This window comes from Neomonachus schauinslandi, chromosome X, assembly GCF_002201575.2.
Source record: "Neomonachus schauinslandi chromosome X, ASM220157v2, whole genome shotgun sequence".
In the NCBI taxonomy this organism is placed as follows: Eukaryota; Metazoa; Chordata; class Mammalia; order Carnivora; family Phocidae; genus Neomonachus; species Neomonachus schauinslandi.
Window position 1 is genome coordinate 58,096,611 of NC_058419.1, and position 27,620 is coordinate 58,124,230.

Below are 27,620 nucleotides of genomic sequence, written 5' to 3' on the forward strand. Positions count from 1 at the left end.
TGGGTTGCCTCTTTGTTTTGTTGAGTGTTTCCTTTGCTGTGCAGAAGCTTTTAATCTTGATGAAGTCCCAAAAGTTCATTTTTGCTTTTGTTTCACTAGCCTTTGGAGATGAATCTTGAAAGAATTTGCTGTGGCCTTTGTCAAATATGATTTCACTCATATATGGAATTTAAGTAACAAAACAGATGATCATAGGGGGAAAAAAGAGATGTAAACCATGAGACAGACTCTTAAAAGAAGCTGAGGATTAATGGAGGGCAGGTGGGCAGCTGGATGGGTTAAATAGGTGATAGGCATTATGGAGTACACTTGTTGTGATGAGCCCTGGGCATCGTATGTATGATGAATCACTAAATTCTACAACTGAAACTATTATTTCACTGTATACTAACTAACTAGAATTTAAATAAGAACTTAAAATGATATTTATACTATAACTAGTCATGCACAAGAAAGGTTATTAAGCTACAATATTGGAAACTTAAATTAACTATTTAAAAGTTTCTTTTTATAAAATATATTTAACATAGTCCAAAATAAAACCAAACATGAATTATTGCCTTAATGATATATTTATTATTATTATATTTTTTATTTTTTATTTTTATTTTATTACTAGTATTAGATTTATTTTATTTTTCCAATATATTATTATTATATTTATTATTTTATTTTTTCCAATTTTATTGAGATATGATTGGCATATAACATTGCATTATTCCAAGGTGTACAACATAATGATTTGATATATGTATATATTGTGAAATTATTACCACAGTAAGTTTAGTTAACATCAATCACAAGTTAATGTGCTGGAAAAAATAGAATTAGTTTTTACACTTATCAGTAATAATGATTTTAAGTCTATCGGACCACATTCTTTAGAACTAGATGCATGGGGCGCCTGGGTGGCTCAGTTGGTTAAGCGACTGCCTTCGGCTCAGGTCATGATCCTGGAGTCCCGGGATCGAGTCCCGCATCGGGCTCCCTGCTCAGCGGGGAGTCTGCTTCTCCCTCTGACCCTCCTCCCTCTCATGCCTTCTGTCTCTCGTTCTCTCTCTCTCTCAGATAAATAAAATCTTTAAAAAAAAAAAAAGAACTAGATGCATGTGTGAATAGAATTGGGATGGTTGATGCTTCTAGGGACAGAATGCAATATTAACAAAACATACAGCAACAACAGGTAAATGTAGCCAAACATATTGTCTTGATGACTTTTAAAATCTTTAGTCCTTATTACTGACATTATTAGTGAAAAGGTCAAAAGAATGCACATTAGTATAAAATAACAAATATTCAGTATTACCTATGGGATACAATAAACAAATATACATTCTTTTGGAGATGTTTTATGATGTGCACTGGATCTAGATTTCTCTAGGTATGGTTTATGTTTTCATGAAATCAGATTTCAAAATTCATGTGAGATATTATAAAATCATCTAGGAATAGTCTTTTCTTTGGGTGACTTAATTTCAGTCATCCACAGTTATGTTAATTCTCAACATTTGCTAAGGTAAAGTCTACTCTCCCAAAGTGTTTTTTCCTTGTGTTGTTGGTGGCATCACTTTATAGATAGATTAGGAATGGCCAGAATGAGAAGAACACTGTGCTTTTATGTCATGTGTATCACTTTTAAACTTTATATATTGTTCAGATTTTCAAAATGATCACAACTTAATTTGGTTATTGAAAACTGTTTTAGGAATTATTTTTTAATTTTTTAAGATAACGTTTCTATGTAATTCGAATGCACTTTGTAATTTGAGTTTTTAAGTATCCATATTCTTTTGCCATAATATTCAAAGTGCCAAGACTCAGAACAAAATCTTTTTGCTAATCCACATTCATTACCAGGTTCCAGTGTTTCCAAACATGGATCAAAGCCCATTTAAAGGCAATGTTTTCTATTTTCAATATCAAATATGTAAGTTAAATGGATTTGGATTTTGAATCTTTTGTGCTACTCTTGAGAGTAGCTCTGTTCTTAGTTCCTTCACAATGGGTAGGTTAGGGACATCCTGACTGGTAAGGCTGGCTTTTCCCTAAATTAGGTCTTTATCTTTGTAAAATGTTTATGGGCTTGTGGTTTGTTTTGTTTTAACCATGTTCAAAACCTCTGCACTTATGAATAAACCCATAATTTATTTTTAAGTGGCATAGTTTTAATGAAACCAAAATAGGTCTAATTTTGGGCAATTTAATGACATTAACTAACTTAACGCTATCATTTAAAGGTATGAGTGCTTTAAATATAGTTGTCAGAGTAATTATCGATTTTTTGTCTTTCACCTGGGGGTTTTAGGGTAGGTGTGGGGGTGGCAGGATACCTGCTATGTAGATATTTTATTAGATTGTCTTGTCTCTCACATGAAGCAAATCAAAGGTCTAAATTTTAAGATTATTTGTTTTATACTTATTTCAGAAGGTTTCCTATCCTAGGGTAAGAACACTGTCTTAAAAGTCATACCTTCTGATAAACCTTTTGGAGTTTAATTAAATTTTCAAATACAATTCTCAATTCTCAGTTTTAGATCTGTTTTATACCTTACTTCAGTAAGATATAGAAGTATTTTTATAAGAGACTGTAAGGATAAATAAGTACCTGTACAATGAAATGAGATTAAAGAAAAGAATTTAAAAGGCAAATGTTTTCTAAGGTTTGAACTTTATTATAGAATCCTTGACCACAAATTAGTTTTAGTGGCAGCAAATGTAAACTTATAAACAGTACTGTTGTATACTTATGTACCGCATACCCACTAGATAACCAATAATGTTCATTGGCTGACAAAAGATGCTTTCTAGTGGAAGGTTTACCACTGATTTCTCTCCTCATATAAGATTATGCAAAAAGTTTTTTCATTCAGTATGTCTTAAAATTGTATATTAATATGGATATGCATATTTCTATATATGATGCCAAAAATTTTACTTAACATTGAAAAAATGTGATAACACTTTCTGCTGTTGAATTAAGATTATAAGAGATATGTAAGGAAAAATCATGTATGTTTTCCTCAGTGCTTAACTACCTGATTTGCTAATATGCTTACTTCCTTTGTCTCTAATTCTGTGATATCTTCTTCTCCCGTTTTATGGCTACTGTTTTATTAGATCTGAACATTCCAATACATCTATACCCTCATTCTGTTCTATCAGTAAGAGACACCTTTCAAATTACATTTTGGTGTGGGCTTTCAATTTTGATTTATTTTTAAACTAAATTCTTCCTAACTTTACAAGTTATTAAATGAATAATGGAGAAATACAGCCAGTGTGTAAGAACTGTAGGAAGTTAGCAGTAGAAATGGTGGAAATGGACAGCTGACCATATTGCAGAAGACGCCTACAGCAGTTTGCCTTTCAGCTCCAGTCTTTCCTTCAGGATATTGGGCCCCAATATTTAATTTAGGCAACATAGAAGGTTCCTCAGGGAGCACAGAGTAGCTGGCAGTACTAAATGTGAATCTGAGCAGCCATCACTGGGGAATCCTTAGAGGAGCTTCTGATGGAGCTATGTATGTATCTTTTTGAATAGTAACATGATACTGGCAAGGTAGGAAATCAGACCTTTTTCACATTCCAGCTTTCATCCAAGTGTCATCTGTGTTTCATGGTGCTTGTGACTCAAATATAAATATATATGTTTAAAAAGCTACATTCTCTGTCTTGAATATAAGCAAGTATATAATTTCTATAAGAAAAAAAATAATAGGGGCACCTGGGTGGCTCAGATGGTTAAGTGTCTGCCTTCGGCTCAGGTCATGATCCCAGGGTTCTGGGATCAAGCCCCACATCAGGCTCCCTGCTCAAGTGGGGAGCCTGCTTCTCCCTCTCCCTCTGCCATTCTCTCCACTTGTGCTCTCTGGCTCTATCTCTCTGTCAAATAAATAAATAAAATCTTAAAAAAAAAGAAAAAAATAATAGGCAGGATTAGATGCCCTTCATAAAGAAGCTGGAGCAAATTCCAAGCATGCTGAGCTACTGCAGCTTTCTAAAATACCAGGTTATTCTGTCAGGTATATGTGAGTTTTATGAATTAGTCTCCCCCTAATAGCACTTTGTACTTTCTTCCTGTTTAGGATAAAGGTGGGTGGGTATGTGGGAGGTAAGTGTCAGAGGAAGACTAACATCTATTGGGTCCCCCTATGAGCATGATTTGCTTTATGTGGATTTTCTCTTTTAATCCTTTTAACAATCTTTTTTTTTTCCTTTTTTTTTTTTAAGATTTTATTTATTTGACAGAGAGAGACACAGTGAGAGAAGGAACACAAGCACAGGGAATGGGAGAGGGAGAAGCAGGCTTCCCTCGGAGCAGGGAGCCCGATGCGGGGCTGGACCCCAGGACCCTGGGATCATGACCTGAGCCAAAGGCAAGAGCTTAAAGACTGAGCCATCCAGGCGCCCATCTTTTTTTTCCCCCTTTTAACAATCTTATGAGATAGGTGGTATTATTCCCATTTTCAGTTAAGATTAAGTCATTTGCTCACAGCTAGGAAGAGACAGAGCTAAGATTAAAATCCAGGACCTTTTTTTATTCCCACTATTTTACACTGAGGAAAATTGCAGCTTCCTACTTATCATGTCCTAAGCCTCTACCTACCATGTACCAGTCATAACTGGAACTTCTTTTGCCTCTGGATTTTATTTTTATTTATTTATTTATTTTTTAAGATCTTATTTATTTATTTGAGAGAGAGAGTGAGAGAAAGAGAGCATGAGAGGGTGGAGGGTCAGAGGGAGAAGCAGACTCCCTACTGAGCAGGGAGCCCAATGCGGGACTCGATCCCAGGACTCCAGGATCATGACCTGAGCTGAAGGCAGTCGCTTAACCAACTGAGCCACCCAGGTGCCCCTGCCTCTGGATTTTAATTGTTGGTGCTGGAGAATAGAATTTTTGCATACACATTGAAGTAATGTGCCTCATTGTGTGCGATTTATTTTTGTTGTTTTGTTTTGAGCAAGTTTGCTCTTGTGCTTAGAGGCTTACCAACAGTTCCTTTATTTTGTATTGAGCCTGCTGCCTTCCAAGTTTAGCAAAAACAGTTATTTCTTTCCAAAGATGAGTCAATGTCTTTAGCGAATTCCTTAACAAGTTGTTATCTACATCCAATGTTTTTAAGCTTAGCTGTGGTAATATGGGATTTTGCTTCACTTCTGCTTGTCAGTAGATAGAAGTTTTCTATTTCTGCACAATATTTTTACATGACATTATTGTAGCAGAAGATTGTGATTGAGACTGCATGTGACAAGTAAAAGATCAGCTGGGCAATGTCAGTTTAAACTCTAGAATTGACCGCTAATCTTTAAAAAAAAAAAAAAAGAAACCAAAATGACAGTAAATTTTCACATTTGGTGGTTTTAGAAGGATGTTGGATCAGGAATTCAGAGGACAATACTCCTGGGACTAAAGATTCAAGATACTCCATGCTTAGACAACTATAGTGTAAAACTGAGGGAAGTTCATCTCAAAAATAAGTATAAGTGGTATTGGGTTTATAAAGAGATTATATTAGTCAGAGATCTTCAGAGAAACAGAACCAATAGAATATATGTATACTTACAGAGAGAGATTTATTATAAGGAATTGGCCCACATAATTATGGAGGCTGAGAAGTCCCAAGATCCACCATCAGCAAGCTAAAGACCCAGGAGAGCCAAAGTGTTGTTTTGGTCCAGGTCTAAATGACAGAAAAAGGGCAGTCAGTAGTGCAAGATCCATTCCAAAAGGCAGCAGACTTCAGACCCAAGAAGAGCCAATGTTTCAGTCCCAGTCCAAAGGCCAGTAAAGACCAACATTCTAGCTCATCATTCAGACAGAAGGAGTACCCTCTTACTCAGCCTTTTTGTTCTATTCAAGTCTTTAATTTATTGGATAAGGCTCATCCACATTAGAAAGGGCAATTTGCTTAATTCAATCTACTTGTTCAAATGTTAATCTTATCCAGAAACACCTTCACAGACACACCCAGAACAATGTTTGACTGAATGTCTGACTAGCCCATGACCCAGTCAAGTTAACCCAAAAAATTAATCCCCACAGTAATGATGTGGTTTTGGAATATAGGTGAGGTTCAGTGGGGTGAAGTCCGGAGCTGACGACCAAGAAAGAATTCTTGAGACGTCTTTGGTGCAAAATGGTGGTTTTGCACCAAATGGGGACAGGACCTGAGGGCAGAAAGAGCTGCTGCACCAGGGTTGTGAGGGGTGGCTGATTATATACTAGGGGGTTGGGGGAGGTAAGGAAAAGGGAAGTTTTAAAAGGATTTTCATATGTTAAAGAAGACTCACAGGATACCAGAGGACTTGCCATTGTCAAGTTAAGGTTGTTTTTCCTTCTAGCAAGGCAATAATATGAAGATAGTTGGGAGCTTCCTGGAGGAACATTACACTCTGCCCACTTCAAGTATCTGTCAATGAGCTGCAGATTATAAGGACATTTAATTGTATCTACATTTCCTTCTGGAAGCTAGGTTGTTGATAGAAATGCTTTGTTCTTCTTGCAGGATTGTGATCTCTATAGGTTAACTATTTGTTTTTCCTTTCCTTAGCTTTAGGGCAGCCAGGAGTGCCTGAGGAATGTCACATATATCCCTTGGCGGGGGGGTTGTGGGGTGTCAGCTTTGTCCTCAGCTTGCCTTCTATTCCCTCATCAGTAATATATCTCAGAAATTCAAGGACTAGAAATTATCAGAATGTAAAAGATAAATCCCTTAACCAAAAAGGAGTTAATATTAGGAATATATAAAGAACTCTTACAACTAAACAATAGCAAGATATAACCTAATTTAAAAATGAGCAAAGGACTTGAATAGAAATTTGCCAAAGAAAATATACAAATGGCTAACAAGCATATAAAAAGATGCCAATACCACTATTCATCAGAAAAATGCAAATCAAAACCACAATGAAATATTACCACAGAACTCATTAGTATGGTTACTATTAAACAGAAATTAACAAGTGTTGGTGAGCCTGTGGAGAAATTAGAACACTTGTGCACTATTGGTGGGTATATAAAATGATGCAGCCACTATGAAAAAAAAGTATCGTGATTCCCCAAAAAGTTAAAATAGAATTACCATATAATCCAGCAATTCCACTTCTAGGTTTATACCCCAAAGAATTCAAAGGAGGGACCCAAACAGATACCTGTATACCAATGTTCATAGCAGCATTATTCATAATAACCAAAATGTGAAAGCAACCCAAGTGTCCATCAACAGATGTATTGATTTAAAAAATGTGCTATATAGGGGTGCCTGGGTGGCTCAGTCATTAAACATCTGCCTTCAGCTCAGGTCATGATCCCAGGGTCCTGGGATCGAGCCCCACATCAGGCTCCCTGCTTCATGGGAAGCCTGCTTCTCCCTCTCCCACTCCCCCTGCTTGTGTTCCCTCTCTTGCTTTCTCTCTGTGTCAAATAAATAGTTAAAATCTTAAAAAAAATTTTTTTTAAATAAAAAAATATTCTATATACATAAAATTGAATATTATTCATTCTTGAAAGAGAAAAAATCTGACACATGCTATAATAAGGATGAACCTTGAGGACATTATGCTAAGTGAAATAGTTAAGAAGACAAATACTGTATTACTCCACTTATGTGAGCTATCTAGAGTAGTCAAACTCATAGAAACAGAAAATAGAATGGTGGTTGCCAGTGGCTAGAGAAAGAGGAAAATGGGAATTTGTTATTTAATGGGAATAAAAAAATTCTGGAGACTGGTTGCACAACAATGTGAATATAATTACTACTGAACTGTACACTTAAAAGTAATTAAAATGGTACATTTTACATTATATGTATTTTACCACAATTTGGAAAAAATGTCAAATTAAATTTTCACCCAGCAGTTACAAAAGATGATTCTTTTAAGGACATCATATTTACGCTCTTATAGATAAACCAACACTTTCACTAGGGGTAGAGAATGTATCAATTAATAAATTGAATGGAATTATATCTGTAGAGCAGAAGATTTTCTGAAAGTCATATACATAATTTAAAAGGGTAGTGCATTGCTAATCATGGATAATGTATTTGATGTGATTACAAATATCATTGTGTGCAAAAATGATATCTAACATGTTTAGCACAGAGGTATATGAATTTAAAAAGTAGTAAAGAAGAAAAAAAAGTATGATCCTTTAAATAAGCATTTCTCAGAAAAATAAATACATAAGGCCAGTAAACATAAAAGTAAGTATTCTTAAAGACATACAAATCAAAACAATAAGATACCATTTTTCACTAAACTAGCAAAAATTACGAAGTTGGACAATACCTATCATTTACAAAGATATAGGAAAATAGGGACTATCATATATTTCAGCCCTTGTCCAAGGGCAATTTGGCTATATTTATAAAAATTTAAATGCACATATTCTTTGGCCCACTAATTCCAATTTGTGGTATAAGACCTACATGGATGGATTTAGAGGGTATTATGCCAAGTGGAATAAATCAGACTGGGAAAGACATATACCATATAATTTCACTCCTATGTGGAATCTAAAAAACGAAACAAACGAATAAACAAACTAAAAGCAGAATCAGATCTATAAATATAGAGAACAAACTGATGGTCAGAGGAAGAGGGGTAGGGGATGGGCAAAATGGGTGAAGGGGAGTGGGAGATACAGGCTTCCAGTTATGAAATGAATAAGTCATGGGAATAAAAGGCACAGCATAGGAAATACAGTCAATATTGTAATAGTATTACATGGTGACAGATGGTAGCTACACTTGTAGTGAACATAGGATAAGGTATGGAGAAGTTGAATCACAATGTTGTACACCTGAAACTAATGTAACATTGTGTCTCAAATATATTCAAATAAGGGGTGCCTGGGTGGCTCAGTTGGTTAAGCATCTGTCTTTGGCTCAGGTCATGATCCCAGAGTCCTGGGATCGAGGCCCACATCGGGCTCCCTGCTCAGCAGGGAGCCTGCTTCTCCTGCCCCTCTGTCTGCCCCTCTGCCTACCTGTGCTCTCTCTATCAAATATATATATACTCAAAAAAAATTAAAAGACCTGATATTAAAGCCCCATATTACATGCATTTTGACATCTGAGGAAAGCCAAGAGAGTCTCAAAGGATGGCCAACCACAGGTTCCCCTTCTCATCCTGTTCCTGCAGATAAAGTACCATATTCAAATAACTTATCTCAGGGACAAAGCACAGTGCCTGCTTATCCCTCAATAGAGGGCTTCAGTTCAAACAGGCCAATCACATCTCCTGTGGGAAATGGGGGTTTCACCACTCTCAGGGGTTACACTACAGCCTCTGCTTGTGCACTCTGTTCCCAAATGGAATCTCCACGTGTCTCTGTGGGGCATATGGTGTTCTCCTTCCTCTTCCAGGCTATGAGTATACCTGACTAATACACTACTGTTGATTTTATCTGTCTGGTGTTGGGAGGTTTTGGTTGGCTATCTCCATAACTCTAGGGCAGGAATCCCTTCTTCACCAATGGGAAAAAGTGGAGGTGATCAAAACACAAGGCTAGGACTTCCCCATAATATATAAATTGCAAATATAAAGCAAGATCTATGTATAAGGATGTCCATTTAAGCATTGTTTGTAATAGCAATAACCTGAAAACCACCTAAAGTTCCATCATTAGATAATTCTAAGTCATAGGGTGTCTATTGTATATATATTCCACATCTTCTTTATCCATTCATCTATCATTGCACACTAGGGTTGCTTCCATAATTTGACGATTGTAAATAATGCTGCAATAAAAATAGGGATGCATATATCTTTTTGGATTAGTGTTTCTGCATTCTTTGGGTAAATATCCAGTAGTAGAATTAGTGGATCATATAGTAATTCTATTTTTATTTTTTTTAAAGCCTCCATACTGTTTTCCATATTGGCTGCAAGAATTTGCATTCCCACCAACAGTGCATGAGTGTTCCTTTTTCTCCACATCCTTAACACTTGTTGTTTTTTATGTTTTTGATTTTAGCCATCTTGACAGGTGTGAGGTGATATCTCATTGTGGTTTTTTTAAGATTTATTTATTTATTTTAGAGAGAGCAGGGGGAGGGGCAGAGGGAGAGGGAGAGAAGCAGACTCCCTGCTGAGCGGGGAGCCTGACACAGGGCTTGATCCCACAACCCTGAGACCATGACCTGAGCCAAAATCAAGAGTGGGGTGATTATTTTTAACTTTTGGGGGAACCTCCATACTGTTTTCCAGAGTGGCTGTACCAGCTTGCCTTCCCACCAACAGCATACGAGGGTTCCCCTTTCTCCCCATCCTTGACAACACCTGTTGTTTCTTGTGTTGTTAATTTTAGCCATTCCGACAGGCTGTGAGGTGATATCTCATTGTAGTTTTGATTTGCGTTTCCTTGATGATGAGTGATATTGAGCATTTTCATATGTCTGTTAGCTATCTGTATGTCTTTGGAGAAAAGTTTTTTCATGTCCTCTGCCCATTTTTTTAAGTGGATTATTTGGGATTTTTTGGTGTTGAGCTGTGTAAGTTCTTTATATATTCTGGATACTAACCCTTTATTGGATATGTCATTTGCAAATATCTTTTCCCATTCAGTAGATTGTATTTTAGTTTTGTTGCTTGTTTCTTTTGCTGTCCAAAAGCTTTTTATTTTGTTGTATTCCATGGAGCACAATTTAGCAGTTCAAAAGATTGAAGTAGTATATCTGTATGTGATGGTATAGAAATATCTCCAAGATAAACTTAAGTAAAAAAAAAAATAAGTTTATAGTATCATCCCTTTTTTTTGTAAGTATATATGCATTTTTATTTTGGAAAGTTACTCTGGAAATTACCGATAGTAGTTGCCTTTGGTGTTTAGGGATTTGTAAATAAGGGAGAGAGACTATAGCTCATTTTATACCTTTCTGATAGTTTGACTATTTTTTTATCAAGTGCATTATTAATTCACTTTTACAACGATAATAAAAGTAAAAAGGTATAATCTCTGCTATTAATGAGCCCATTGTCAAGTGGAAAGATAAACAGAATTTCACAAAAGACGTTTGAATCTCAACAGTACAAGCTAGTGTCTGGACTGATGATTGAAATAGGACCAAATAGTGCACAGCATATGGAACACTGGAGTAAGCTGAGGGAAGTGTCACTTGCATTAGAAATTTTTAATGTTTGTCATTTCAAAGGGGTTGCTTCTGAGTACAAATACATAATTTAGTTCTACATTTAACTATAATACATACTTAAAACAGGAAACTGTGCTCCTCAACATCACAGTTTTGTCATCTAATTCTATTTTTGAAAGAAAAGCCAATAACTAAATTCCTAGTCTAAACTAGACTAGAAATGTTATCACAGCTGGTATAGAGGCCAGAGGTTTCTGTTTATTGTGTTACAATATAATCCATGTAAAATCAACACAATTATATGGTCACTAGGGCCAAGCCTGAGCTTTCACCAAAATTGTCAAGGAATATAACTGGAATGTTACTCTTTTCACAAAATCAACAAGAGAATTGCTTAATATGTCTATCTCACTGAGCCAATGGTTTAGGTTGTAGGTTTCTTTGTAAAGTGAAAGTGGCCTTAGAGCCCAATTGAAAACCAAAACTGATTTTAACTTTAGGGCAGAATGTACCTTATCCTTTGTGTCCACCTTTTTATCCTTCTCTAAATCAATATTTACAGTTTTAATGCTAAATTATTTTGTTATCTTATTTATTTTCTTGGTTAAAATATGCTCTTAAGAACTTTAAAAACAACTGCTCTTCCCCCATAAGCTTCTACTTAATAGGCACTGTCATAAAAGGTTCTTTCAACATTGCTAATGTTGAGACCCCAGCACATTTCTAACAAATCAAGTCAGGTTTTATTTAGTTCAGTTTAAGGGATGAATCAGCTTTGGGTGTCCTCTAAATGAATTACAAATTAAATGACTGAGTGTGTTCAATGTTCTGTTCATTATTCCTTCCATTCTGACAATAATATAGGCTGGCTTGCTGGCTGTTATGGTGAATTACTGGAATCAACATAGAACCTGATGACCATTTATTTTGCTTTCTGTTTTATTTTGAGAATTTTAGTTACAAAACTATTGTACAATCAATATAGAATGAGAATCTAATGAGATTTTTATGTAAATAACTTGAGGGCACCTGGGTGGCTCAGTTGGTTAAGCATCTGCCTTTGGCTCAGATCATGATCCCGGAGTTCCTGGAACAAGTTCCACATTGGGCTCCCTGCTCAGCGGGGAGTCTGCTTCTCCCTCTGCCCCTCACCCCACTCTCATACTCTCACTCTCTCTCTCAAATAAATAAATAAAATCTTTAAATAAATAAAATAACGTGAGCCTTAGTCCACTTGATGAAAAAAAACTTGGATGGCATATTTTGATTCATTTATTAGGAACATGTAATTCAGTACTAGTACCTATTTTTTAAAAAATTTATTTATTTATTTGACAGTGAGAGACACAGCGAGAGGGGGAACACAAGCAGGGGGCAGGGGAGAGGGAGAAGCAGGCGTCCTGCTGAGCAGGGAGCCCGATATGGGAGTCATCCAGGACCCTGGGATCATGACCTGAGCCGAAGGCAGACACTTAACAACTGAGCCACCCAGGCGCCCCTCAGTACTAGTACTTATAATACATTTACTCATCAGGCTTTTTAAGTAGAGAAAGAACAGATTTATCTCATAAAGAACTTGACTGAGTAACCTACACACAGAACAACTGTATTAGACACATTAATTATACAATCTAAATTCACCCTTTTGGTAGTAAACCATGAATTCATATATTGCTTTCCTTCCTGATGTTCAAAACTCTTTTTCAAAAGGTTGTAACTTTAAACAATTTTTTAAAAGATTTTATTTATTTATTCATCAGAGAGAGATAGAGCGAGCACAAGCAGGAGGAGTGGCAGTCTAAGGGAGAAGCAGGCTCCCCACTGAGCAAGGAGCCCAATGTGGGACTCAATCCCAGGACCCTGGGATCATGATCTGAGCCAAAGGCAGACGCTTAACTGACTGAGCCACCCAGGCATCCCAAGGTTGTATCTTTAAAACAGATTTGCTCTTGTTTAGTATTATGTCAGTTTTAGCTATGATAACTCTTTTATTTAAGTCATATTTTATACGTTGTATTTATTATTTTCCATTGTTATTCAAATCCAATTTAGGAGAGGTTTCCACTTTAAGTTTCAATTAAAAGGAACATTAAAATCAGGTTATGTTGGGTGCCTGGGTGGCTCAGTTGGTTAAGCATCTTCTTTTGGCTCAGGTCATGATCTCAGGGTCCTGGGATTGAGCCCCAAATTGGGCTCCCTGCTCATCGGGGAGTCTGCTTCTCCCTCTGCCTCTCCCTGCTTCTGCTCTCTCTCTCAAATAAATAAATAAAACCTTTTAAAAAAAGAAAGAAATCAATATATGTCTACAAAGTATTTGAAGTGTAGCCTCTATGAGACCAGACCATATCTTCTTAGGCAGACGGCAGCAATAGAAACTCATACCTCATTCTATGATTTGCAGCATTTCTCCTCAATTCACTCTCCCAGGCTTTCTCTCTTGCTCTCTCATTCTTGTTCTCCCATCACAAAAACATGCATACACATACAGGACTTTTCAGAATATATATATATAAAGATTTTATTTATTATTTATATTTTATTTATTTATTTATTTATTTATTTTATTATTTATTTATATATATATAATTATATATATATAATTTTTTTAAAAGATTTTATTTATTTATTTGACAGAGAGAGAGACAGCGAGAGAGGGAACACAAGCAGGGAGATCGGGAGTGGGCGAGGGAGAAGCAGGCTTCCCGCCAAGCAGGGAGCCCGAGGTGGGGCTCGATCCCAGGACCCTGGGATCATGACCTGAGCCGAAGGCAGATGCTTAACCAACTGGGCCACAGGCACCCCAGGATATATATTTTTAACTAAAATTTATTTTCACATTTTTTTCACTATCGTTTGAGATAATTGGAGACATCATAGGGATGAAACTACTAGAAAAAATCAGATTTCTGTTTCTAGCTCAGCCATGGACATTTTGTGCCCTGTTGAATGAGTCCCCTGACCTTGCTTTTCTGACTCCAAATGGAAGTCATTATTCTATCATGCTTCTAATTTACTTCCTAGGGGTGCCTCCAGGATTCATTGAATTAAAACAATATATAATGACCATAGTTTATTGGACTAAAAAAATCTAAAAACAAAAATTATAGGATTATTATGAAACTTTCTAAAGCCATAAATATGATTTTTAAGGCTATATTATCTTCTTACATTTTTTATTTACACTTTTAATTATAACATTAGTACAAGACATATGTATGGCAAATCTAGATTAACTTATCTAAAAACAACACAGTGTTGTGATCCTGTTATTTTAAAAATGTATGTAGTGTGAATGTGAATATGTGTATCATAGAAAAAAACTTGAAAAAGTACACATTATAATGTTAACAAGTGCTATTTCCAGAATTGTGGGTGATTTAAATTCTTTTTTTTAATTTATCTGTATTTTCCACAATGGTAATGTATTATTTAAGTGATTACAACTGTTTAAAATCAATACTGCCTAATTTCTAACAGTTAAAATTTTTTTACTCATTTTATTCTAGCACGCTTTCATTTTATGGAAATAAATATCATGGACAGGCCCATTTCAAAATGGGAGATCACATATTAAGAACTGTGAAATCAGGGGTGCCTGGGTGTCACAGTCAGTTAAGCCTCCAGTTCTTGGTTTTGGCTCAGGTTGGGATCTTAGGGTTGTGAGATTGAGTCCAGCATCAGGCTCTATGTTGCGCATGGAGCCTGCTGAAGATTCTTTCTCCCTCTCTCTTTACCCCTCCCCCCACTCTCTCTCTCAAATAAATTAATTTAAAAAAACAACTGTGAAATTAATTTAGCTACTGTTATGTGTTGAAAGTAACTTAGCAAATATCACCCAGATTGTCCTTTCTATAATATACTTTCCTTTGATTATTCTAATTATTTTAAATCTGTTTTAACAGCTACAAGATCGCACTCAGTTCAGTGACCGAGACTTAGCCACCCTTAAGAGATACTGGGACAATGGAATGACCAGCCTTGGTTCTGTCTGTAGAGAGAAAATTGAAGCAGTTGCAACTGAATTAAATGTTGACTGTGAAATAGTTCGGGTAAGACATTTTCGATAATTTTCATGCTGTTGTTAAAGATTGTCATAAATTAAAGCTTTAAAAAATTGCATGAGGTCCTGTAAACAAGAACATCAATAAAGTGAAAAAGATAATCCACAGAATGGGAGGAAATATGTTCAAATCACATATCTGATAAGGAACTTGTATTCAGAGTATATAAACAATTCTTACATCTTAATAATAAAAAGGCAAATAATGAAATGAAAATGGGCAAAGAGTTTGAATACACATTTATCCAAAGGAGATATACAGATGGTCAATAAATACACAAAAGTGTTCAATCATTTGTAATTATGGAAATCAAAACCACAATGAGATATCACTTAGTAGCCAATATGATGTCTACAATAAAAAAGACAGATGATAACAAGTGTTGACCAGGATGTGGATAAATTGGAACCATTATATACTTCTGATGGAAATGTAAAATGTTTTAACCATGTTGGAAAACAGTCCTCAAGATTTTTAACATAGAGTTATCATAGGACCCAGCAATTCCACTCTAAGATATATATATATATATATATATACCCAAAAGAAATGAAATGTATGTATACTCAAAAACTTGTACATGCTTGTTTGTTTTGTTTCTTAAATTCCATATCTGAGTGAAATCATATGGGCTATTTCTCATTCTCTGACTTATTTCACTTAGCATTATACTCCCCAGCTCCACTGACATCACTGCAAATGGTAAGATTTCATTCTTTTCTATGACTGATATTCCATTCATCAGTCAATGGACACTTGGGCTGTTTCCATAATTTGGCTATTGTAGATAATGCTACCACGAATATTGGCCTGCATCTATCCCTTCGAACTAGTATTTTTGTATTCTTCAGGTAAATACATAGTAATGCAACTGCTGGGTCATAGGGTAGTTCTATTTTTAACTTTTTGAGGAACCTCCATACTGTTTTCCATAGTGGCTGTACCAATTTGCATTCCACTAAGTGCAAAACAGTTCCCCTTTCTGCACATCCTTGCCAACACCTGTTGTTTTTTGTGTTGTTAATTTTAGCCATTTTGACAGGTGTGAGGTGATATAGCTCATTGTAGTTTTGGTATTTCCCTGATGATCAGTGATGGTAAGCATCTTTTCATGTGTCTGTGGGCCATCTGAGTGTCTTCTTTTGAAAAGTGTCTATTCATGTCTTCTGCCCATTTTTAATTGGATTATTCATTTGGGGGTGTTGAGTTTGATAAATTCTTTGTATATTTTGGATACTAACCCTTTATCAAATAATTCATTTGCCAATATCTTCCCTATTCCCTAGGTTGCCTTTTAGTTTTGTTGATTGTTTCCTTCACTGTGCAGAAGCTTTCTATTTTGATGAAACAAATGAGCATAAAGAAGAGAGAGAGAAAAACCAAGAAACAGACTCTTTTTTTTAAAGATTTTATTTATTTATTTGAGAGAGAGAGAGTGAGAGAGAGTGCACAAGAGGGGGTAGGGTCAGAGGGAGAAGCAGACTCCCCACTGAGCAGGGAGTCCGATGCGGGACTCAATCCCAGGACTCCAGGATCATGACCTGAGCCAAAGGCAGTCACTTAACCAACTGAGCCACCCAGGCGCCTGAAACACTCTTAACTATAGAAAACAAACTGATAGTATCAAGGGAGGTAATTGGGGGGATGGGTTAAATAGGTGCTGGGGATTAAGGAGTGCACTTGTGATGAGCACCAGGTTGTATATAAGTGTTGAATCACTAAATTGTACACCTGAAACTAATATTACACTGTATGTTATCTAACTGAAATTAAAAAAAAAAACTTTTAAAAACCTTATATATGAATGTTCATAACAGCATTCTTCATAATAGCCAAAAGTGGGAAAAAACCAAATGTCCATCAAGTGAATGCATAAACAAAATGTGAAGCATTAGAGACTTTTCTTGTTTTTAAGGAGTTTGGAGTCTAGCAAGAGGGATAACACAAGAATACAAATGACTGGAGAGGAATTGGAGTAGGATAATGGTATGAGAAGCCTAAATGCCAAGAATAAGGAACATCAGAGCATGTTTTTGTATTATTATCATTTTTATTTTTTTAATTAAAGTTATATATACACATAGCTTAAGGAGTCAAGTTCTATAAAACTTGCTATAAAACCAACATTCCTTACTGCTCCCTTCCTACTATTTCCCAATAGCTAGAATCAACCATTTTTCACTGTTTTAGATGATTCCTTTGATATTTATTTCCATCTATGAATAATGTTCTGTATTAATTAGAATTAGGGTTGGCTCTGAGAAACAGAAAGACTCAAAATAACAATGACTTAGACAAGATATCCTAATTTCATGGACAAGTCCAGGGGTATATAATTTAAAGCTGGCATGGCAGTTCTGCCTCATGAATTCCTCAAAGATTCTGGTACCTTCCACCTTCCATTCTGCCATCCCTATGATGTAGCCCTTGTCCTCAAGGTCCAAAATTATGACATGTATGGTCTAGGAAGCAAGACAGAGATGGGGGAAAAGAAAGGCAAGGGGTGTGTACCAGCTATCTTTTAAAGAGGATTCCCAGAAACTGCCACAAGACACATTCACTTACATCCCATTGGCTAAAGAGTACTTACAAGGTCATACCTAACTGCAAGGGAAGTTGCAAATGTAGTTATATTCTGGGTAGCCATGTGCCCAGCTAAACTTTTTATTATTCTGAAAAAAGGAGAAGACAGATATTGGGAGATATCTAGCATTATGTCTCATATCTGAGTATGTGGCTACTTCTTGATTTTTCAGTGCTAGGTGTTGTTGCTTGATTTTCCACTATGAAATGTGAGGGTCTTTCTTTGATATTTTTCAAGATCTCTTCAGTGATCCTTTTACCTTTTCTCTTTTATTCTCTCTTTTTTCTCTTTTTATTCTCTCAGTATTATTATTTCATAATTCTGGTTAGTTTGTTATTCAATGTTAACATTATTATAACTAAGTAAATGCTTTACACATTTGAATTATGTAATATATGATTATATATATAATATATATACATATAATATATTATTTCTGTATACTATTTTTGTATAACATGACTTTCTTTTTGTTTTTTGATTTTATTATTTTCTTAGTTTTTATTTCTTGTATTTTTGCTTACAAAATACAAAAATGTACTTACTTAAGTACTTGCTACTAATTTATTCTCAGACCCTTCACAGGTGCATATATCTCTTCTCAATACATTCATACACATTTGGTAGTGTAACAGTTTTATCATCTTGAAGAAATTTTTCCTGAAATCTTCTAATGTGCTCCAATCTGAATTAGTTACTCTTTACCTGGAGCACAGCTGTTAACCCTGAGATTTCCATTTTCAATGTGGTTATCTTTTTGCTGTACTTTCAGTAAGATATTATCAAATTTATCTTCCAACTTTTCTACTGAGTTTTTCATTTTTATTTGTATTCAATCTGCCACTGATACTAATAAACACCATGTGCCATGACAGCAAGCTTTCAGGCTGTATGGATTGCTGTAAGGGAGACCCCATACTACAAGAGAGAGGAGACAGTGAGAGAATATTCCTAAACATACTCTCCCAAAATGAAAGACATGAAATCGTAAGTTCCTAGTTAGGATTCTCTTTGTTTTTTGTTTTTTTTGGATTCTCTTTGATACCACAGGGTTTTAGGTATAATTGCTGTAAAAAAAAATGGCCAAAACCATTGATGTTGGGGCTTTCCCTCAATTATTGTTATGTGCAAAGCCCTCTATCCCCATAGAAAATCTTAACACACAGGAAAAGGAAGAAGGGTTATATTTTCTTCTTGCTTATGACTAGTTAAAACTTGTACTAAAGAATAGGGAAATTCTTACTATCATTATGTTTCTAGTGATTTTCCAAAATGCCAGCATCACCACAGCAGAGAGAAAATTTGAAAATGTGATGTGTTTTAAGACCTATTCTGTAATATTTGGTAGGTTAACTCCAAGGAAGATGTTCGCCATATAAATATACTCTTGAGATTTAGGAAAAACACGATGTAGATATTTTTAAGTCTAATAGACCTTCTGGTTATTGATCACAAAAATGAAATTTGCCTCAGTATATCTAATTAACCATTACTTTTGGTATAATTTGGAAATTTTAGATTCATGGTTCCTTGTTGTATTTTATACTTCTAAAAAGTTTAGGAAGCAAACGAGGCATATTTTCCCTTTAACCTTAGTGAGTATTATCATGTGCATATATTTCTTTAATTTGAAATGTCATTCCCAGGTTAGTGCCTATTACTTATTGAAATATTCATTCATCAAAGGTAAAGTGAACACCTGTTACGTGCCATAACTCTTCTATGTGCCATGAAAAAATTCAGCTTTCCTAAGGAACTTGCGATTTAACATGGTCAATTTTTTAGTATCTCTGTGCTTCAGTTAACACTAAATTGAAATAATATAACAGAGGGTTGTTTTGAAAAACTACATGTAGATAATAAGTGCAAAGCACCATAATTCCTCAATAAAATTTGCTTCCCATGTCTCCCTACAATTCAATTTAATGCCTGCCCTTTCCATATGCTTGGGTTATAGTTGACATATGTCAAAACGTACTCTTGTGCGGTCAGATATTTGTATAAGAAACATGTGTCTGGTGTTTGAAATACATTTTGAAAAACAAATAAATTTCCTGAAAAATGTATGCTTTTACAGTTTAGATTCTATTTATTTTCCAAGGAGTGTGGCTAGATTTAAAATGTCTTTAAATAGAAGAGTGATTTTCAGTTATACTGTTTTTAACCTTGCCTTTTGAATTAGATATAAGAATCTACCCCCAATGTATGTGCAAAACAAATAATAGTAAAATTTTTATTATCTACCATAGATACTGACTCAAAGCTGGTGAGTGCCTTGAGGTTGAATTCTATGCTGTTATTTTATATAAGAATAATGAGCATAAAAGAGCTTCAAGATGGTGTTGTGGGAAGTTCCTGAACACATCTCCTCCCACAGAACACCAAATCTACATCTACATATGGATCATTTCCCTCTGAAAAAGATCTGAAAACCAGATGGACTGCTCTCCACAACAAAGGATAAATGGACCACATTGAGATGTAGATACATGGTCTCACAAAACCCTACCCCTGGGGCAGCAACACACAATAGGGAGGTATCTCAACAAACAGGCACTTCTCCTGGAGGGGGAAGGGGTTGGCGCCCCACACTGGTCATCCAAGCCCCTGGGATCTGCACCAGACAGAGGAACTCCCAGGATGTCTGGCTTGGAAAACCAAAGGAACTGACATCTAGAGGTCCCGAAGTGCTATAGGAAACTGAGGTTCCCCTCTTGGAGGGCACATGGCCAGTCTTGCTCACCCTAAAAGTCAGCAATAAAACAGCAATTTAAAAAGTGCCTAGACTACATGTGAGGGAAATTCATTTGCTGAGCTAGGGGCATCAGCTGGAAGGGTGAGAAACAGTTGAGATGCTCCCTGGGGATAGAGAGACTGGTGGACAACATTGTTGCTCTCTCCACATAGCCTGCTAGCACAGGTAGGTAAATTCGAACATGGCATAGTCCTGTCACCTTGCTGGGACCAGTGGGGGTGAGCAGTCATGGCACCTGCTGACCATGAGTAGTTGCAGTGCTTCCTCACTTTCTGGCTGGAGTGGGTGAGCAAAAGTACTCATGGATTTCTCCCATTCCTTAGCTAAAGATTGCAAGTGCAAGGAGTTGTGACACTCCCTTGCCCTCTGGTTTGGCTGGCACATGCATGGTCATGACATTCTCTTGCTCACAGCCTAAAGCCAAAACATGCATAGGCAAAACATTATCCTTCTGCATTGGTGCATGCTGTCAAGACACCTTCCCACTGCCTTTCTGAAACAGGTTAGCTTACCCCACTCCCAACACTCTCCAGCTGCCTTGTTAAAGCCAGCAGGTATGTATAATCAGCACAGGGGATACCCCTTGATTACCTGGCCTTGATGGCCATGACGGTTAATCTTCCAGAGCTCCATGGAACTATAACAATTAGAGAAACAATTCTTGACAGGCCACCACACCTAAGGCACTGTAAAACAGCAGACAAAACCACAACCTCTCTATTAGCTTGGAGCTCCAGCATGAGACACAGGTTTCAGGTTACCCACCCGTCCAGAGGCTATGGAGACACTCCCAGGGAACATAAGCAGGAAGACACCAGCCTTGTGCACCCACTTGGCCTCATTTCAGCTCAATAAGTCTCCCCCCAAAATGAACTTATCACTTGTCTAAAGCCCCAGTATTTGCAAGTATCACCCATGGGACATCTCTCCTAGTCCGGAGGCCAGCAGAAAATACAATCATAGCCCCACAGGACTGCATATATTTGCATATATATATAAAACTGTTGCTGGAAGGTCTGACTTCCAGTCAGCTTGGAACTAGATGTTAAATGGGATTCCTCCACTTGGATTACTGACAAGTCTTGACATATCCTCAACAATGGGGACATATTAAGAATAAGTTAGGCAGTTTAGACAATCCCAAAGGTTCAAGAGGCAAACAAGAGTTAGGACAAGATTGAACAAGAAGAATCATCACCTAAACATAGATACTCTTTCACTCTTGGCCTTACACACACACACAAAATGCATAGAATAAAGCAAAATGAAAAAAAAAAAAAACAGAAAACTGCTCCAAGTGAAAGAACAAGGAAAAAACACTTAAAGGATTACAATGATACAGAGATAATTAATCTACCTGATAAAGAATTCAAATTAATGGTCATAAAGATGCTCACAAAACTCAAAAGAATGGGTGAATAGAGTGAGAACATCAACAAAGGGATAGAAAACTTAAGAAAGTACAAAAGTCACAGTGCTGAAGAATATAATAACTAAACTGAAAAATACAATAGAGGGATTCAACAGTGGACTGGATGAAGCAGAACAAATCAGTGAGCTGGAAGATAAAACAGTGGAACTCATCCAGAGTAGCAAAAAGAAATAATTTTAAAAAATAAAGATAACTTATGGGACCTCAAGGACAACATCAAGTGAAATAACATTTATATTATAAGGGCCCCATAAAGAGAAGAGAGAGAAAGGGGCAGAAAACTTATTTGAAGAAATAATGATTGAAAATTTCCCTAACAGACATCCAAGTCAAGGTAGCCCAGAGAGTTACAAATAAGATGAACCCAAAGAAAGAAACAACAATATACATTACAATTTAAATTTCAAAAGTTAAAGATAGAATATCAAAAGCAGCAAGAGAAAAATAGTTAAATATTAGGAAAACCCTAAAGCTATCGGCAGATTTCTCAGAAGAAACTGCAAGCCAGAAGAGAGTGGCATGACATATTTAAAGTGCTGAAAGGAAAAAAAAAAGTCCAATCAAGAATACTGTACCAAAAAGGTTACCATTCAGATTTGAAGGTGAGATAAAGAGTTTCCAGATAAGCAGAAGCTAAAGGAGTTTGTCCCTATTAAAAACTGTCCTTACAAAAAATATTAAAGGGGCTTCTTTAAGCTGAAAAAAAAAAACAAAACACTAATTACTAACAAGAAAACATACAGAAGTAAAATCTAATTGGCAAATGTAAAAATACAGTAGAAGCAATGAATTAATCACTTATAAAGCTATTAAAAAAAGACAAAAGTAGGAAAATTAAGTAAAACTATAATGATTAGTTAAGGGATACATAAAAAGATATAAAAAGTGACATCAGAGCATAAAATGGGGGGGAGTAAAGTTGTAGTTTTGAAATATGTTCAAATTTCAGTTGCTATCATCTTAAAATAGACTGTTACATATCTAGGATAAAATATGTGAATCTCATGGTAAACGTAAAGCAAAAACACAAAAGAAAATGAGAAGGAAATCTAAAAAACACTAAGGAAAGTCATCAAATCACAAAAAAAGAGAGAAAAGACAAGAAGGAAGAGAGAAGAACAATGAAAATATCCATAAAACTATTAACAAATTGGAAATAAGTATATAACTATCAATAATTACTTTAAATGTAAATGGACTAAATTGGTGAATCAAAGACTGTAGAGTGGCTGAATGGATTAAAAAAAATTCACATACATATGTTGCCTACAACAGACTCATTTCAGAAGAACACACAGAGAGTGAAAGCATAAAAAATGATATTCCATGCAAATGGAAATGAAATGAAAGGTAGTGAGCTATGGCATCAGACAAAATAGACTTTAAATCAGAGACTCTAATAAAAAAAAAAGAGGTTCTACCTAATGATAAAGGGATCAATCCATCAAGAAAATATAACATTTATAAGTATATATGCACCCAACATAGAAGTACCAGAATATAGACACAGCAAACATCAACAGACATAAAGGGAGAAATTAATTGTTCTTTTTTCTAGCTCCTTAAAGTGTAATCTTAGGTGGTTTATTTGAGATTTTTCTTGTTTCTTGAGGTAGGCTTGTGTTGCTACAATCTTTACTCTTAAGGCAGTGCTTGCTGCTTCCCAAAGAGTTTGGACCATTCTGTTTTCATTTTCATTTGTCTTAATGTATTAAAAAAAAATTTTTTTTAATTTCTTGGTTGATCCATTCATTGTTTAGTAGCATGTTATTTAGCTTCCATGTATCTGTGTTAGTTCCAGATTTTTCTTCTGATTGATTTCCAGTTTCAACCATTGTGGTTGGAAAAGATGTATGATATGATCTCAATCTTTTTTCATTTGTTGAGACTTGTTTTGTGGCCTAATATATGGTTAATCCTAGAGAATGTGCCATATGTACTTAAAGGGAATATGTATTGCACTGTTTTGAGATGGAATGTTCTGAATTTATCTGTTAGATCCATCTGGTCCAATGTGTCATCCAAAGCCACTGTTTCCATCTTGATTTTATGTTTTCATGACCTATCCATTGATATAAGTGAGATGTTAATACAATACTATTATTGTATTACTATCAATTTCTTCCTCTATGTCTCTTACCAGCAGCTTTCTTTATTTAAGTGATCCCATGTGGGGTGCATAAATATTTACAATTCTTATATCCTTTTGTTGGACTGTTCCCTTTATCATTATGGAGGGTCTTTCTTTGTCTCTTGTTAAAGTCTTTGTTTTAAATTCTACTTTGTCTGATATAAGTATTGCTACACCATCTTCTTTTTGCTTCCATTTGCAGTAAATGTTTTTACAAGCTTTCCCTTTTTTCTGCATGAGTGTTTAGTTCTAAAATGAGTCTCCTTTGGCAGCATATAGATGGGTCCACCCTGTCACCCTATATTTTATGATTGGAGAATTTGGTCCATTTACATGGATGCAAAATATCTAAGTGAAATACTAGCAAACCAAATCCCACAATACATTAAAATAATCATTCAACATGATTAAATGGGATTTACTCCTGGGTTGCTGGAGTGGTTCAATATTCACCAATCAATCAATGTGATACACCACATTAATAAAAGAAAGATAAGAACCACACGATCTTCTCAATAGATGCAGAAAAAACATTTGACAAAGGACAACATCCATTCATGATAAAAACCTTCAACAAAGTAGGTGTAGAGGGAACATACCTCAACATAATAGAGGCCATATATGAAAAAACACACAGCTAATATCATCTTCAATGGGGAACAACTGAGAACTTTTCCTGTATAGTCAGGAACAAGACACAGATGTCCACTTTCACTGCTGTTATTTAACATAGCACTGGTAGTCCTAGCCACAGCAATCAGACAACAAAAATAAATAAAAGACATCATAATCAGCAAGGAAGAAGTAAAACTTTCACTATTTCCAGATGACATGATATTCTACATAGAAAACCTGAAACATGCCACCAAAAAACTGCTAGAACTGATAAATAAATTAAGTTGTAGAATACAAAAATAAATGAACAGAAATTTATTGAGTTTCTACACAACAATAATGAAACAGCAGGAAGAGAAATTAAGGAATTATTCCCATTTACAATTGTACCAAAACCCATAAAGTACCTAGAAATAAACCTAAGCAAAGAAGTAAAGAACCTGTACTCTAAAAAGTATAAAACACTGATGAAGGAAGAGGACACAACAAAATGGAAAAACATTCCATGTCCATGGTTTGGAAGAACAAATATCGTTAAAATATTTATACTACCCAAAGCAATCTACACATTTAATGTGATCCTTATCAAAATACCACCACATTTTTCACAGAGCTAGAACAAACAATCTTAAAAATTGTATGGAACCACAAAAGACCCTAATAGCCAAAACAATCTTGAAAAAGAAAAGCAAGCTGGAGGTATCACAATTCCAGACTTCAAGTTACATTGCAAAACTGTAGTGATCAAGACAGTATGGTACTTTCACAAAAACAGAAACATAGATCCATGGAACAGAGTAGAAAACCCAGAAATGAACCCAGAACTATATGATCAACTAATCCTTGTCAAAGCAGGAAAGAATATCCAATGGGAAAAAGTATCTTCAACAAATGGTGTTGGGAAAACTGGACAGCAACATGCAAAAGAATGAAACTGGTCGACTTTCTTACAACATACACAAAAATAAATTCAAAATGGTTAAAAGACCTAAATATGAGACAAGAAACCATTAAAATCCCAGAAGAGAATAGAGCCAGTAACCTCTTTGATATTAGCCATAGCAACATCTTCTTAGATATGTCTCCTGAGGCAAGAGAAACAAAAGCAAAAATAAACTATTGGGGCTTAATCAAAACAAAAAGCTGCACAGTGAAGTAAAAAGTCAAGAAAACTAAAAGGCAAACTTTGGAATGGAAGAAGATATTTGTAAATGATATAGCTGATAAAGGGTTAGTATCCAAAATCTATAAAGACCTTATAAAGCTCAACACCTAAAAAATGAATAATCCAGTTAACAAATGGGCAGAAGACATGAATAGGCATTTTTCCAAAGAAAACATACAGATAGCTTACAGAGATATCTGTATGTTTTCTTTGGAAAAATCACTACACTACACTACACTTCACTTCAGAAAAATCACTACACAAAATCACTACAAAACAAGATGAGTCCCACCAGCACTCACCATCAGGGAAATACATATCAAAACTACAATGAGATATAACTTTACAGCAGTCAGAATGGCTAAAATCAACAACACAAGAAACAGCAGGTGTTGGTAAAGATGTGGAGAAAGGAGAACACTCTTACAGTGTTGGTGGAAATGGAAACTGGTGCAGGCACTCTGGAAAACAGTATGGAGGTTCTTCAAAAAGTTAAAAATAGAACTACCCTACGATCCAGCAATTGCACTCCTAGGTTTAAAATACTAATTCAAAAGGATTCTTGCACCCTGATGTTTATAGCACCCTTATCTACAAGAACCAAATTATGTAAAACAAGTGTCCATTGACTGTTGAATGGATAAAGAAGAAGTGGTAAATATATACAATGGAGTATTACTCAGCCATAAAAAGAAAGAAATCTTGCCATTTGCAAGGACATGGATCGAGCTAGAAAGTATTATGCTAAGCAAAATAAGTCAGAGAAAGAGACATGCCATATGATTTTATTCATTTGTGGAATTTAAGAATGAAAAGAAATGAGCAAAGGGGAAAAAAGAGAAATAGGCAAACCAAGAAAGAGACTCTTGAGGATGGAGAACAAACTGATCATTACCAGAGGGGAGGTGAGTTTGGGAATGGATGAAATCGATGATGGCGATTAACGACTGCATTTGTGATGAGCACAGGGTGATGTATGGGAAGTGTTAAATTACTATATTTTACACCTGAAACGAATAGAACAATGTATGTTAAAATAAATTGGAATTAAAATAAATCCTTAAAAAAGAAATAATATCTAAACAAATTTTAAATCATATTTGCACATCCTTCAATATTATAATGCTCATTTGAAATCTCCAAAAGACTCCATAGAGTAGCTGGCATTGCATTCATTTAAATTTTTACTTGTATACAATATTTCAGGCTTAGAGAAAAGTTGCAAGACAATTACAAAGAATTTTTACACCCTCATCAGTCTGATTTTCTAAATGGTAACATTCAACTTTCACTTCTCTCTCTCTCTCTTTCTCTCTCTTGTGTGCATGCACAGACACACACATAGAGAGACACACACACACACTTGTATTAGTATATTTTCTTATTTTGGGGAAGCATAGAAATTATTGCACAGTTGTTGACCTTATGTACTTGAGCATTCTTAAAAATGAAGATATTCTCTGACATAACCACTGCATACGTAACAAATAGGAAAATACCATGGATTCAGCACTATTAGCTAATCTTATAGACCTTATGCAAATCTCACTAATTGTTCTGAGAGTGTTGTTTATAGCAAAATTCCTGACCATCTCTTGCATTCAGTTTTCATGTCCCTTTTGTCTTATTCAGAAAGAGTTTCTCAGTCATTTAAAATAGTACATGTGGTGACCATCTATTTGTAGAAATTCAATTGCACTTTTGGGGGAATATGAAGAAGGGATATTGCATTCTTTTCATAGCATTATTTCCTGAGGTATGATGTTGATATATTTCAT

General features: G+C 35.4%; 1 protein-coding gene across 1 annotated transcript in view; it reads left to right on the top strand.

Moving 5' to 3' along the window:
- HDX (highly divergent homeobox) overlaps window positions 1-27,620 on the top strand; it is a 216,202-nt gene that overhangs the window by 112,070 nt on the left and 76,512 nt on the right. Inside the window, exon 4 of the mRNA XM_021691210.1 lies at window positions 15,002-15,148. Coding sequence (XP_021546885.1) covers window positions 15,002-15,148 — 147 coding nt within the window. The remainder of the gene's footprint in view (window positions 1-15,001; window positions 15,149-27,620) is intronic.